Source organism: Phymastichus coffea, unplaced genomic scaffold, assembly GCF_024137745.1.
Source record: "Phymastichus coffea isolate CEN01 unplaced genomic scaffold, Cenicafe_Pcof_1.1 PCOF00069, whole genome shotgun sequence".
Classification (NCBI taxonomy): Eukaryota; Metazoa; Arthropoda; class Insecta; order Hymenoptera; family Eulophidae; genus Phymastichus; species Phymastichus coffea.
In genome coordinates this window covers 409947-424277 of record NW_026706880.1, presented here as the reverse complement: position 1 = coordinate 424277, position 14331 = coordinate 409947, and the positions used below count along the sequence as shown (strand labels likewise).

Below are 14331 nucleotides of genomic sequence, written 5' to 3'. Positions count from 1 at the left end.
TTTAGACTCTACTAAATATTTTAGTTTATAAAACTGCATACGACTGGCGTATGCTTTGACGTCAATATTACTCTTCTCTTCGAACTATTCTATTACTTAAAAAAGTGATCATTACTGCAAATTATATGACTAATAAGAGATATTTTCTCAATTTTATCTCAAACATGTACGATAAATAAGTATATAAGACTTACGTGAATTTTTCATCTTGTTTTGTAGAAAGTAGCATTGATATTAATTAATCTGGAGTAGACTTGAAAATAGCGATTATGTTATTTACATTTTTAATCAGAACAGTATAATACATGACAGAATTTACTATACGCATTTTATCTACGTATCGCTCTACATATATGATCTACAGTGACTCAGATTCCATATCCCTTGTACTCCCCTGTGTCCTTGGTCATATGATGACTCAAACTGACCTATTTTCAGTTGGGGTACCTTTTTCCTTTCTCCATTACATTTTCTCCCCTAGAATTATATATAAATATAATTTCGTCGTTGACATTTACCACACTAATGTATTGCGCACATCGTAAATGAAATACACGTCGGTCTCAGATGAGTTGTGAAAATTCGTAATGTTTTAGAAATCAAAGCAATTTTTATAATGTTTTAGTGTGATTCACGTATGCATATCGACGTAAATTTTATTTTATGTAACTTTATATGATTCACTATTGAAGCGCGTGTTTTATAATTGTATTTTAAATTGTCCATAAGTGTCATAAAAAAATCAAAGGAAAAGTAGCAGAAAAAATAGTATCCTTTGCAGTTATTACAGAATAGAAAAAGGTATTTGTAACTTTGAAAAGACATTAGTGCAATTTCGAAATGATTTGAAACATAAATCCTCAACATAGTAATTTTAGATTTTTAGAAACAAGCAATTGAAGAACACGTGTAGGATATTCATTGAATTATTTCATTATAAGAAATGTCTTCCACTGTGCAATCGAAAATGCATATCATAATGACATTCCCTTTGGGATGTCTAGATGAACACGTACGTCTAGTGCACGATTCTGCCCTACTTTTTGAAACGTTATTAACCCATTAAAGCCCACGCTAAGACTGGTTGAGATAGCGACAAACAAACTGTGCTATCTTTTGCATAAGTGAAAAATAAAATATACGTATTTTTTTTTATGTTATTTTCAATTGTTTATAACAAATTATTTAAACAAATTACAAAAAAATTCATAATTATCAAAATCTAAATGCGGGAATCGATTCTGGAGGTGAAATCAAGACGAAAACCTATATAACACTCTTTTGTCAGAATTCAATTTGTTAGTGTAACGTAGGAATAAACAATTGCATGTTGGGGAGAAAAAGTGACCATGTCAAGTCCCAAGCAAAATCTATCTGGAATAGCAAAAAATAAACTGTGCTATCCTTTGCATAAGTGAAAAATAAAATATATATATTTTTTCTTATGTCATTTGCAATTGTTTATAACAAACTATTTAAACAAATTATAAAAAAATTTAGAATTTTCAAAATCTGAATGCGGAAATCGATTCTGGGGGTAAAGTTTAGACGAAAACCTATATAACACTTTTCTGTCAGAGGCCAATTAGTTATTGTAATGAAGGAAGAAACATTCGGCCTCCTGAGAGTGTTTCAAAAAATCGTATAAAATGAAGCTAATTATTGTATTTATCCATCAATATTGGCATGAATTATTGTAAATATAATCGGTGGGATTGAATTATTGTTCATTGCCATGTCCTTCTTTATGACTTTTGCAAACAGGCATAGAACATTTCTCACAATACCATTCCGTTCTTGTCCGACATGTTGAAATTCCACATTTCCTAAGACTCCCATGTTTCATCACGTGTTCTTGGGATGAAGTTTCACTCTGTTTCTGTCGTTTGGGGGGACGTTTGGAAGATAACTTGTCAATATAATATTCACAAACTTCTTGAACAATATCTTTGGAACCTTTTCTTTCGTCTGGATGTAACTTATTGTAAATCACTGTAGCGTTTGCTAAGGATGCTTGGATGAGCCGTAATACAAGGCACCATGTCCATTTCTTACTTCGAATTGTAGGCATCAAAGCATTACAGTGTTGATCATGTAGATCGACGCCACCCATGTGTTCATTATACATAGAGAAACAATGAGGAAAAAGAATAGATTTTTTCGATGATTCCTGCCATCTCTGCATTTCAACTTTTGGTTCATTTCCATATTTCGAAGAGAGAATCGATACTGGCTTTGAGTCCATAACTGTAATATAATTCAATTTTGAATTCACTTCATGCATTGAAATAGTGTATCCTCTTTTAGCTTTTTTTGGCATTTCGACTTTCACTTTCACACGATTATGCCGAACAGTTCCTGTCGCCGATAAATCATTTTTTTTCAAATGAATCATAAAATCTGGGTTTGTGAAAAAGTTGTCAAAATAAATATGATACTTTTTCAGTTCTTCTCTCTGTGTTTTTTCTAATAAATTCGAAAGTAACTTTATCACCACTCTAGACCCTAAACCAACGGCAACTAAAGGATTTCGTTCATCGATTCCTGATTTACCAGTGTAAATATCAAGATCATATATATACCCATCAGAAGAACAGACTGCCCATTCTTTTATTCCAAATCTAATGGGTTTATTCCTTATACATTGCTTGATACCAAACCTACCAAAGTATTTTACCATTATCTCATCTATTGATAAATTATAGTCAAAGAAACCAAATTGCATACAATTCTCACGAAACATATCATACAGAGTTCTAACCTTCCAGACTTTATCATTTTGATCAGTTTCTTGAAGTTTATAGAATCGTATGTTCTTTTTTATGGCAACGAAATTATTTCTAGACATAAGTTCCGCAATTACTGGACACTGAAGTATTCGCTTTTTTGACCAGTAATCACGAATACTTTTTCTAGAATTGAAGATAGTAATCATTATAATTGTAATAAATTTTTCTAGATCATCCATACATAAATCAAAATGATTTTCAGAAGTGGCTTCAATGATATGGTTTTTCATTGATTTCGAAAAGAAAACCTCAAACAACTCAAAAGCATTTTTGGATTGCAATGATGAAATAGGTGAAATATTGAAGTTGCTCTCGACATGCGGAGAAATATCATTCAAAGCATCATTTTTCCAACTGTACTTATGATTCGGTTCCAACAATTTCTGAGTACTTGTGTATGTACTTTTAACATGTTCGTAAGAACCTGATGGTAATTCATTTGATAATATATCTTCATTTGGATCACCGTCCGAATCTCCATCTGAACTTTCATATTCATTAGGAATGAATGCTATATCAATATGTTGACCTTCATCACTATCAGAATCTTCAACTAAATTTGGTAGATCGCTAATTCTCCGTCTCGGCATTATCAGTAACGTTACCAATTTAGAACAAAATAAAAACTAAAAGTTTTCCGAAATTATTATTTCAAAGAATAGATCCAATGTATAAATGTTTTCAACCGTTAGCCCGCCACTCAAACGTGATCTCTAACACGGAAGGATTTACGAAATGAAATAAACTTATCCAATTACAGTATAAGATCTCAAAATTTATCAGTAAAAAATACTGATATGATTCCAGATACCATGTGTGAGAATGAAAACACTTATTTGTCAATAGTTTATTTCTACATAAAGATATCAAATTGAACTCTGACAAAAAAGTGTTATATAGGTTTTCATCTCAATTTTATCCCCCGAATCGATTTCCGCATTCAGATTTTGAAAATTATGAATTTTTTTGTAATTTGTTTAAATAATTTGTTATAAACAATTGCAAATGACATAAGAAAAAATATATATATTTTATTTTTCACTTATGCAAAGGATAGCACAGTTTATTTTTTGCTATTCCAGATAGATTTTGCTTGGGACTTGACATGGTCACTTTTTCTCCCCAACATGCAATTGTTTATTCCTACGTTACACTAACAAATTGAATTCTGACAAAAAAGTGTTATATAGGTTTTCGTCTTGATTTCACCTCCAGAATCGATTCCCGCATTTAGATTTTGATAATTATGAATTTTTTTGTAATTTGTTTAAATAATTTGTTATAAACAATTGAAAATAACATAAAAAAAAATACGTATATTTTATTTTTCACTTATGCAAAAGATAGCACAGTTTGTTTGTCGCTATCTCAACCAGTCTTAGCGTGGGCTTTAATGGGTTAAGTCGTTATTAAGTAAGCTCCAAAAATGGATCTCACATACACAGTAGACTATCCCTTTCAACATTTCACTTAAATGTAGTTAAATAAATGTTTTGACAGGAAAAAATCTTGATAAATGATTCATATTAACTTTTACGTTAATTTTCGGTGTAGTCTTAAAACAACAGCGTAGTATCCCGATTAATGTCGTATACCACGATCTCACACGTATTAAAAAAAAGTCGCAGCCCTAAAAGTAGACTCGGCACTGAAAATTTAAAATCATTATGAAATCGTAAGAATGCAGTCTTCAAAACATCATAGCTTAACTATTCACACGTGAACATAGGCTTGTTTAACCATCGGAACGTGAAGGCTGATGTACAAAACAAGTTAATGCATAATGCTCGATGGTCGTTTGCGTGAGCGAGCAAGAGACAGGAAGCAGACAAAAATCGGCAAAAGCCATAAAGCCGCGCGCCGCCGCACTTGGCACTATCGTGATTCAGCAGCTCGGAAATGTCACGGACGCAAGGCAATGAACAAACTCATTTCACTTCGTCCGTGTATACAGCTACACAGTCATTCTTTGTGTATTCCATTCTCTTTCTCTTCACTCGCGTTCTATATAATTATGTCGCGGCTCTTTTTATTGTTCATCGTCCTAGCGCGGCGGCAAAAATTCAGCCGAAAGAGCGCTACATCTCGGGTTTATCGTGCCCTGCAAAACGTATGTGTCTGCGGCGCGTTTACCCATCAAGACAATCACTCAGGAACTCAGGCACTCAGACACTCAGACACCCAGACACGCGGCAGCAGAAAGACAGTAAGCAAATGAAGAATTCGCGTGTTTATTAATAGATGACTGACTGTCGCGAGCGCCTCGCGATATGCACTTGGAGTCTCACAATGAATAAGCTGCAGCGAAATAAACGAAATTTCACATTGTTTTGTTAATGTGCACCGTGAGTGGTGATGGAAAATGGGAATAAGTTGAACGTTAATAAATTCATAAACGATTGATTTGCAATTTACGTTTAGTGGAAGTTGAACATATTTTATAAAACTAGCTCAATTTCTTATTTGCTCGATATAAGGCTAATATACCGGCCGGTTTATATGATCGTAACACAGTAGTTTAAATTGTTATATCGCTACAGAAAAAGCACAAAAATTCAAACAAATTAAACGGCCCTTGAAAAGTTCGACATTGAAACGCACCTCGCGCATAATGACGGTAAAGAAACGGTCAATGTTTACGTAATCAGCAAGTCAATTTGCACAGTGTGTCTACTACGGTCATTTTGCATTCGCACACTCAAAAGAGAAGGCGAATCTGCGATTTCTTTAACACATCTTCCCTCCTCGTCGTGCTTATCTTCGCTCGCCGCACAAATCGTAGGCGCGCTCGTCTGTTGCGCAGGCTCGTATTGTAGAGCGTAGAGAAGGATGAAGGGGGGCAGAGGGACAACTAGGTAACGAGAGGGGGCCGAAGAGTTGGCGATGATGTTACGCAGTGGCGCGTGTGAGATCACCGTGTGCTGCACGGTGTTCGCAGATTTATGACGAGGCTCTATCGTCAAAGCGATACACCTATGACAGAGTGAGAGAGCCGCCCATCGTCGCGGCTCGACGTCGTCGTCGGCGAACAATGTGCCAAGTGCCACGACAGCTAGTGATTGTAGTGTATATACTAGCAATGTTTGTGCCTGAAAACTAAAGTGTTGCATGTGCGCTCTCAAGCGAATTCGTCCTCGAAAAAAGCAAGTCCTATAGTATATAGCAGCCAGTGATTCTCCGTTTGTGTTTTCCGTCGCTCGCACTCAGTCATTCTTGCTTGCGGTCGCGACAAGCGCTATCGGCGACGACACCTTTATTTTTGTACGCTACATAGCGGTTATCGTCGCTGCAAAGTCTGCTGATATTAAGCTTCGAAAAGCCGAAATTGTTTGGTTGTTGAATTGCCTTGTTTTTTATTATTCGCATTTGAGGCTCTATACGCGATCCGGTGACCATGAAGAAACAATTTTTCAGGGTCAAGCAGCTCGCTGATCAAACCTTTTCCAGGTACATCTTTTTTTTTAATACTTTTATTGACTCTCTATTATGTTACGATTAATTTATTGGTTGGATAATAACTTTTCGGATACGCCCTTCTGATAAAATTTTTTTTCCGCGTATCAGATGTTTTTTTTCGTCTACAGTTATTGAATGGAATCGAACGTACCTACAATCTTAATCTTTTATCCATATGAAATTGTATCACTTTTCTTTGTGCAGTAATCTCTGAAGTCATATTACATTATTAAATTTGCTTTAGCTACGTGAATTGAAGAGTAATTTTATTCTCAATCCACTTAACAATGCAAGTGATAATTCTTGTTTTGAAGCAAAATACTAAAGAGAAATTAATATTTATATTTGTTGTTTACACTTACCAACCAATTATGTCTTTTACTATCTTTTAGAGCTGGAAAAACTGAAGTACTGACTGATGATTTGCAAGCAGCGGATAAACATGTTGAACAAATCAGAGCTGCCCTTATGGGTCTTAATAAAAGACTTGGAAAACCCAGCGAATCTAGTATGCAAGATTCAGCTCATAAAGAAAAACGCCTTGTAAGTATTTTGAGAATCCTCATGAAAAAAATATTTTTGATAAAAATTTCTTGTTGCTTTCCAAATTTCAATTAAGATCTTATAATTGAAAACAAGTTTACAAATATCATTCATTATCGTTGGCATCATTATCAATTGTTTGTTTTATGAGTCAACTTTACAGTTACTTTTTTATCAGTGTATTGAGAAATAACTTGACCTAATAGAATTCCTTTTATCCCTATTTATATGTTATTCAGTAAACCATTTTATTATTTATTTAGAAAAAGTCCCCAGAATATGTTTTGGGTCAAACAATGCTTGAAAATGCAGGAGAGGAAGGACTTATGTGTTATACATTAACAGAGTGCGGAAAAGCACAAATAGCTTTGGCTAATGAGGCTGTAGATCATGAAGCAAAAGTTGAACAATATGTATCGGTTCCTCTACAGAATATTTTAGAAACAGATGTTCCAAATATTTTAAAATACAAAAGAAATTTGCAACGTCTGATTTTGGATATGGACAGCACAAGAACACGCTACCAACAAGCAAGTAAACACAATACTGGAGGTGAGTTTAATTTTACAAATGTTAAAAAATATTGTTAAATAGTGAATTGATATGACTATTTCTTTATTACAGGTACAGCAGCAACGAAAGTTGATAGTTTGAGAGATGAATTAGAAGAAGCTGAAACCAAAGTAGAACAATGCCGAGATCTCTTGGCGGCTGAGATGTTTCAGTTGATGTCGAAAGAAACAGAGCTCGCTCAAACAATTATACAGTATGTTAAACTTCAAAGAGCGTATCACGAAAGTGCCTTGCACTGTCTAGAAGATCTCATTCCAGAACTTGAATGTTACATAAGTAAGATTCTCAATAGTTACAGTACTATAAAGCCTTGATACTATGTTTAATATCATTTGTTTATGTATCAGATGATAATGAAACAAAGCCAGTATACGGATATTCTTTAGAAGAGCATCTCAGAGTGACAAACAGGAAAATAGCATTACCCATCCAACTCTGCGTCTGTGCTCTTCTGAGGCTAGGAATGGAAGAGGAAGGGCTTTTTAGAATAGCCAGTGGTGCTTCAAAATTAAGAAGAATGAAGCTTAGCTTTGATGCTTGTTGTATATCTCTCCCAGTTGCCCTTGAATACAAGGATCCTCATGTGATAGCTGGAGCTCTGAAGTCTTACCTTCGAGAGTTATCAGAACCTCTACTGACCTTTAAGTAAGTTTTTAAGATAAATCTATCTTTGGCAAAAGAAAAACAGTACCATTTTTTCTTTCACGAACAAAAGTGATATGAGTTATATCTGTCTCGCGATCCGTCAGTGTAAAGTTTTGAAAAGCCCATAAAGCAAACAGAGCATGGCAAAGAACGTCGTTCTGGATAGAAAAAAAGTAATAACGCTCGAAAAGAAAAAATACATCGAGTGCGTCGTCATTGTAAAACCCAATATGTAAAGTGTCCTTAAAATACATTGACTCGGGGATTTTTGAGAAATTCGTCTGTATTCCTTAAATAGCGTACGCATGCATTTCGCGCTTTGAGTTCGAGTGAGTCAATGACCTAGAAATAGACGACGAGAGTAGAAAGAGAACGCTTAAAGTTATATGTACGCGTGTACGTGGTATATCTTTATCTACTAGTATAGTGGTGCGGTGCACGATGAGTCATGAATCGCAAATGCATTGGCTTTGAAAGGCGCTCACGAAAATTTCGTAGCTTATCTGCCGCGTAAGGATCGTTTTTGCCTCGCGTGACAACGATTACTCATTCATTAAGCAAACAATCGAAAACTTATTTGAGAATGCTACATGCGATAAAAATATATGTATAAACAAATGTTAAAAAGAAAGCTTTATTGGTCCAAGTTTCACAATGATAGTCTTATATAGGGGGCTCGTCATATACGTGGCCAGTCAATGCGTGTCCAATTGATTTGACCTCGACATGACTTGCGCCGATTTGATGCAGCAAAAAAGTACAAGAATAAGAATAAGAGAAAAACGCACTCTCCACTTAGTAGGCATTCGTATGAGACTAGATCGACCATTCTTTCTTTTTCTTGCTAAGTGATTTTTGTCAAGTTATCCCTCAAATTCGTTTCACACTTATTCGATAAACAGCTATTGTTATTTCATTGTTATTTTGATGACCATTCAGATTGTATCCCGAGTGGATGGCAGCCGCAAAACTCGTCAAAAGTGATGACAGACTTCGTGCACTCTGGGAAGTATTGCATAAATTGCCAACGGCAAATTATGAAAATCTAAGGTTCCTAATTAAATTTTTTGCTGTCTTGACGAAAAACCAAGACGTCAATAAAATGACACCACACAACATTGCGATAGTAGTCGCTCCAAATCTCATCTGGAATTCACAGGAGGACATAACGACCGTAGTGTAAGTGTAATCCAATTTTATTTTTATTATCAGCCAAGTGCTATCAACGCACGTAGCCGGTAACAATACAATCGGTTTCCTGCTTAACGTTTCATCTCTGCATCTCTCGAAGAAAAGGAACAACATGTCTCCTTTGAATTAAAGTTTATCTATGAAAATGCGCTCAATCATTTTAAATGTAAATTTAAATCGTACAATGCACGTATGCGTCATCTGTAAATATACAAAGCATTCGTCACCTATAAAATCCAGCTCTTCTTCCTTTCATATTAATTATTCTCCTTGCAATTGTTTTTATGTCCTTCAGAATGGATACAGCAAATAACTCTAGTCTAATCGTCGAACAAATGATCACATACGCCGACTGGTTTTTTCCTGGCGAGATAGATTTTGATCGCGAGCTGGACCTTGGTGGCATCGTCAACGGCTCCGAGCCAACGCCAACTGTGGGTATGCGTCGATGTGTCTCCAACAGCAGTTTAAGTGACCATGGTGAAAGCCCAACTCAAGGAAGTCCTAAGCCGGCGACGCGTCGGAAAAACAAACCAGCTCCTACCCCTCCAAGTGGCAACACACCTGACAAACACATCACGCAAGTTCATCACGAAAATAGAAGACCAGATGATAAACCTCCACCTGCGCCTGATAAGCCACCACGGCCTTTGACTACCTCGACACTTAACAGGGCAACGTACAAGTCGCAGAAGCACGATCAAGTTACAGCGGAACTGATACAGCTACGGAATCAGGACAACGCTGCCAATAGCAAGGCAATGCAGCACTCGAATAAGCTTGCGACTCATGCTGGCAGTAAAGCTGTGGAGAATGACGCGAAGCCCATGGGCTTCGAATTAGTCGATAAGGCTGAACTTATTAAGGTATTGTATTTAAAATCTGCAAAATATTTCCTGTTCACGTCGTTTTTTTATTTATGCAATGTGTAGTTTATTTTAGGTCAAACAACTTAATGCAAAAAATAGAAATTTTAATAAATGTTTTACAGTTCGTAATATATGGTTTTAGTGGTTTTTTAAATTATCATAGGATCAAAATTCTACGGATGCTCTGCAGCTACCTGAAAATTCTCCGACTCACAAAAATGAAAATCAGCCAAGAGATAGCGAAGAAGAGGGGATGAATGCTAATCTGATAGGATTCGAGGCGTTGAATTTAAAGCCGAATTTAGGTACAGGAGACATGACCAAGTCGGTTAACGAATCAATGATAATGATGGACAATACAGACAAGCTAGACTCGCCAAAACTAAAACCGGTTCCTGCGGAAAAACCATCCCAGTCGACTTTAGAAAGGCGGAAGTTTCCTGTCGCTGCACCTCGTAATTTAATTCTCACATCGAATCAACAAGGTTCGGTTATTTTAGTGCGTGTATGTTTATATAATCGAATGAACAACTGCAACATAAATCTAATTATCTCATTTGCTTCTTATAACCTAAATTCTTTCAAGAATAACTTAGAGGTCATTTCAATTAAGTGACACCATCAAAAATCGGTTAAAGATATAACATTAAGTTAAGCTTTTTATATGATTATAGATGACGTCGTAGAAATGCGACGAAAACCAGAAGGAACCTGCGTTACCTCTATAGATAGAAATAGTAAACCTGCTATTCCAGAACGTCCAGCTGGACTTGCTCGGCCTTCAAGTTTGATAAGGCCACACCCTCGACACAGTAACGAAAATTTGGATGCCGATTCAGGGGTACGTAAATTTAAACATCAAGAGTCGATATAAAAATTTGATATATTTTTTTTTATTAAACTATGAAAATTGTACGTTGAATAAATCTTTGTTGCGTTAAAGGCTTCATTACAGTGATAAGGCTAACAGTATTTTTATTCAGAATTACTCTAACAATTTATTTGCATTTATTTTGTTGCAATTTACTTGATTGACCACAAAATATTAAAATTAAATGGATGAAAATCATAATAGAAGTAGTGAAAAGCACCGATAATTTTTCACGGCTTCGATTAGTTCATTTATTTATTGATAATATATTTTGTAAATTGAAAATTTTATATGTTACGATTAAGTTTGTATATTATTTATGTACAATTATAAATAATTAGAAAAGATGTTATAGTATACTACATACTAAAACTATTTTTTATGGTTTAACAATAAAAAATCTGTTCAAAGAAACATACTTTATACTTTTAATTATCACTATGGCGCAATTTGCTCGTAAATAGGTATGTGGATGTGAAAACGTACTTTTATCAACATGATAATGATTTTTTTTCATTGATTTTTACATTTCAATAAACAATTCTGTTTGAATTTTATCATACTTTAATAACTTTATTCATAAAATTGCACTTATAAGCAAAACTGATTTATGCTTTCTTAAGTAATTCTATTTTGTCTCAAAAATTCTCTCGCAACATTCACGTACGTTTATTTATTATTACATTGCCATTATTACATTGCCATTGAAATATTCAAACATGATTTTGTAAAGCCGTAACAATAATCCTTATTCGACATCATAAACTCATCCGACATTTCATATCCCCACAGCCCTTGACCCTGGAGCGAATCCATATGTATTCGGTAGACAAACAGCAGGTTAGTATAATACAACTAACCGGTGCTGTTTCGGAGAGCAATGGCACAATCAACTTGCAGAGAAGCCCGAGCGTCGGCAGTCGTCCAGTGTCGATGTCACTGTCACATGGCAGTATGACGATGCAGCCTCCAGAGAAACCTCCACGACCGGAGCATTTACCAGATCCGATTAAGTCACATTCGAGAACGAGGTCCGAGGGCAACATCATCGATGTACAGACGCAAACGAACACCGTTATTGTACCTAAGTCTCAACAGCAGCAAGTGCCACCTGCCTCGCCAAGGTTCCATCAGCGACCACCAAGGCCTCAGCCGCCACCACCACCACCACCTACTGGTGCTAAGCCCAAATCAGATCACGAGAGTACTAATCTTTAGCAGTAAGAGTTTTGAAAGAAGCATTAATGTTCAGTGATTAAGGGTAGAATTTGTTGTATCTGAAAACATTCCTTTTGTTAATTCAATGATAATTTTAAACGATAGATTCGAACGCATCATTGCGAATGCTTTAGATTCGTAGTTTTTATTTCGGAATAAATGTACTTTAACTGAAAAATATTATAAAATACCATTTTAAAAACTCGATCATATCATAATCATAATTATCTTAATCATATCGACATATTCTACCCGTAATTAAAACATTTCTATTTATAAAAGTCAAAAATAAATGTGTCTTGATATATTGAAAAGAGCTTAAGAATCAACAATGTCAGTAAAGCTATCTCTGGTATAGGAATTTAAAAAAGAAAAAAGTGGCTTTAAAGTGGCCTATGAAAGAAAATTATTTTAATTCAGCGCAATATTGCGTGTTATGAAAAAAGTCGAAAAAATCTATAACCGAAGCTTTAGTAGTGAACGAGGTAATAAGAAAAGTTCAACGTTAATTATGTAAGAACAGTGATGATTCGCCTAATTCCATTAAATTTGAAAAAGAACATTTTAATAAATATCAAGTATTTTTGCAGCGTAGTTTTTATACTGTTTATCCAACTAATCACGTCGTAGCGCGATTGCGAATTTTCACGATGATTTTTGAAAATTCAGTGAGAAAAACCAAGTGAAATGTTGAAAAGAAAACTGTCGATTCCGCCCTTCGATTTTTTATTCTGACGTTACATCTCCAAATGCACAAACCTAAACTATGCTCACATTTAATATTAGTTTAATTGTTGAATCAGAGTTATATTTGCAGACAGGAATTGCTAAGAAGGTCTGACATTTGTCCATTATTCCGACATGACATGTCTTTTAAAGAATCAACGAGTATCGTTTAATCTTTTTTCGATTTTTTATTATTATTTTTATTATAAATATATTCTTGCTAATACTATTTTTTCATTTCACGGTTAACGTGAATATGAGATTTCAGTCAGTTTAATTCTTATGGCATACCATGTATATACGTAAGTTTTTATGCAATCAGAAGATACGATATATGCGATTTTCGCGTGATCAAACTCCAATTGTATAAGGCCTTTTATTTCAGCATTTGGAATTTTTAAATATATACTATTATGTGTTGTCCATTATAAATATTAAAATATGTTGAGTTGTAAAGAAAAAATGTTTGATAAAAATGAATTTTGTTTGTCTTTCAGAAAAAGCACACAATACGTTTTTTCTGAGAAATTACTTATATTCCACGACTTTTTAAATATAAAAATTATCACAATATTAATATTGTTAAAAAATTTTTATTTACAAAACTCGACAAAATATAATTGATATTAGAAAAAAGCCAAGTTGTTATTGGTGTGATTAGTGTATGTATTATTATAATTGGTACGTTTGACATACATTTACCTAAGAAAATCTTAGGCTGTGAATACATTGGAGTATTAAAGTATGTATTTGTAAATATAAAAAAAACCTTCAAGTAATGTTTTTTTTATTTATTTAGATAGAAAAACCATTTACCAATTAGTTACTCATAAAATTCATTATAACAAAAATATCGAATTTCATTTTGGATACTTTAGAAATAATTGTTTTTTTTTACTTTCTTTATTGTCACTCTATTTATGCTCCATCAGTGCTAATCAGCGATGGAGGCTTGCAATGTGTTTGATAACAAAGCACATGAAACTTTTTATAAATGTATTAGACCCCGGTCCCATAGCTACGTATAAATGCGGACGGATACGGACGCGAATCGCAACTCTAGTAACATCACTAAAAATATCTAGTTCGATTATTTAGTACCAACACTACCGGTAGTGAGTAAAAGTAACTGTTGTTTAAAACTGTAGCGCCGAACGTATCACATTTAATGAACGCTTATCTAACCTTTACATTATTGCAGTCTATAAGATGGCAAATGATAGAGAATTGATAGACTTTCAACTACAATTAGTGGAATTAGGCCTTAATTTTATGGAAGTACTTGAATATATGAGAAGAAGAAAATATATATAAATTATATGTATTAATCATCCCAAAAGCTTTTTTTACATTAGCATACTCATCAATAAGCAATATTCATGAGAATTTGAAAAGTAAATTGTAGACCTGACATTTGAACATTAAATGTGGTATGTTCGGCGCTACAGAT

General features: G+C 34.4%; 1 protein-coding gene across 2 annotated transcripts; it reads left to right on the top strand.

The window, feature by feature from the left end:
- The first annotated feature begins 5659 nt into the window (after positions 1 to 5659).
- LOC131667630 (rho GTPase-activating protein 44-like) lies at positions 5660 to 13651 on the top strand. 2 transcript variants are annotated; one of them, XM_058941172.1, is made up of 11 exons: positions 5660 to 6236; positions 6638 to 6788; positions 7052 to 7340; positions 7413 to 7637; positions 7709 to 8006; positions 8946 to 9185; positions 9493 to 10063; positions 10230 to 10551; positions 10741 to 10907; positions 11730 to 11777; positions 11838 to 13651. In XM_058941172.1, exons 1-11 carry the CDS (start codon positions 6184 to 6186, stop codon positions 12153 to 12155), a joined length of 2682 nt encoding a protein of 893 aa, XP_058797155.1. In that variant the 5' UTR covers positions 5660 to 6183; the 3' UTR covers positions 12156 to 13651. The 2 variants fall into 2 exon arrangements, with proteins under 2 accessions (XP_058797155.1, XP_058797154.1); XM_058941171.1 differs by having other exon boundaries at positions 11730 to 13651.
- The last annotated feature ends 680 nt before the right edge of the window (positions 13652 to 14331 follow it).

What these genes read in the sequence shown, in the direction of transcription:
- LOC131667630 (XM_058941171.1), top strand. Translation starts at nt 6,184, where the DNA reads ATGAAGAAACAATTTTTCAGGGTCAAGCAGCTCGCTGATCAAACCTTT. An exon ending in GAGGACATAACGACCGTAGT is followed by an intron (nt 9,186 to 9,492) that starts GTAAGTGTAATC and finishes TATGTCCTTCAG; the next exon opens with AATGGATACAGCAAATAACT. An exon ending in ATAAGGCTGAACTTATTAAG is followed by an intron (nt 10,064 to 10,229) that starts GTATTGTATTTA and finishes AAATTATCATAG; the next exon opens with GATCAAAATTCTACGGATGC.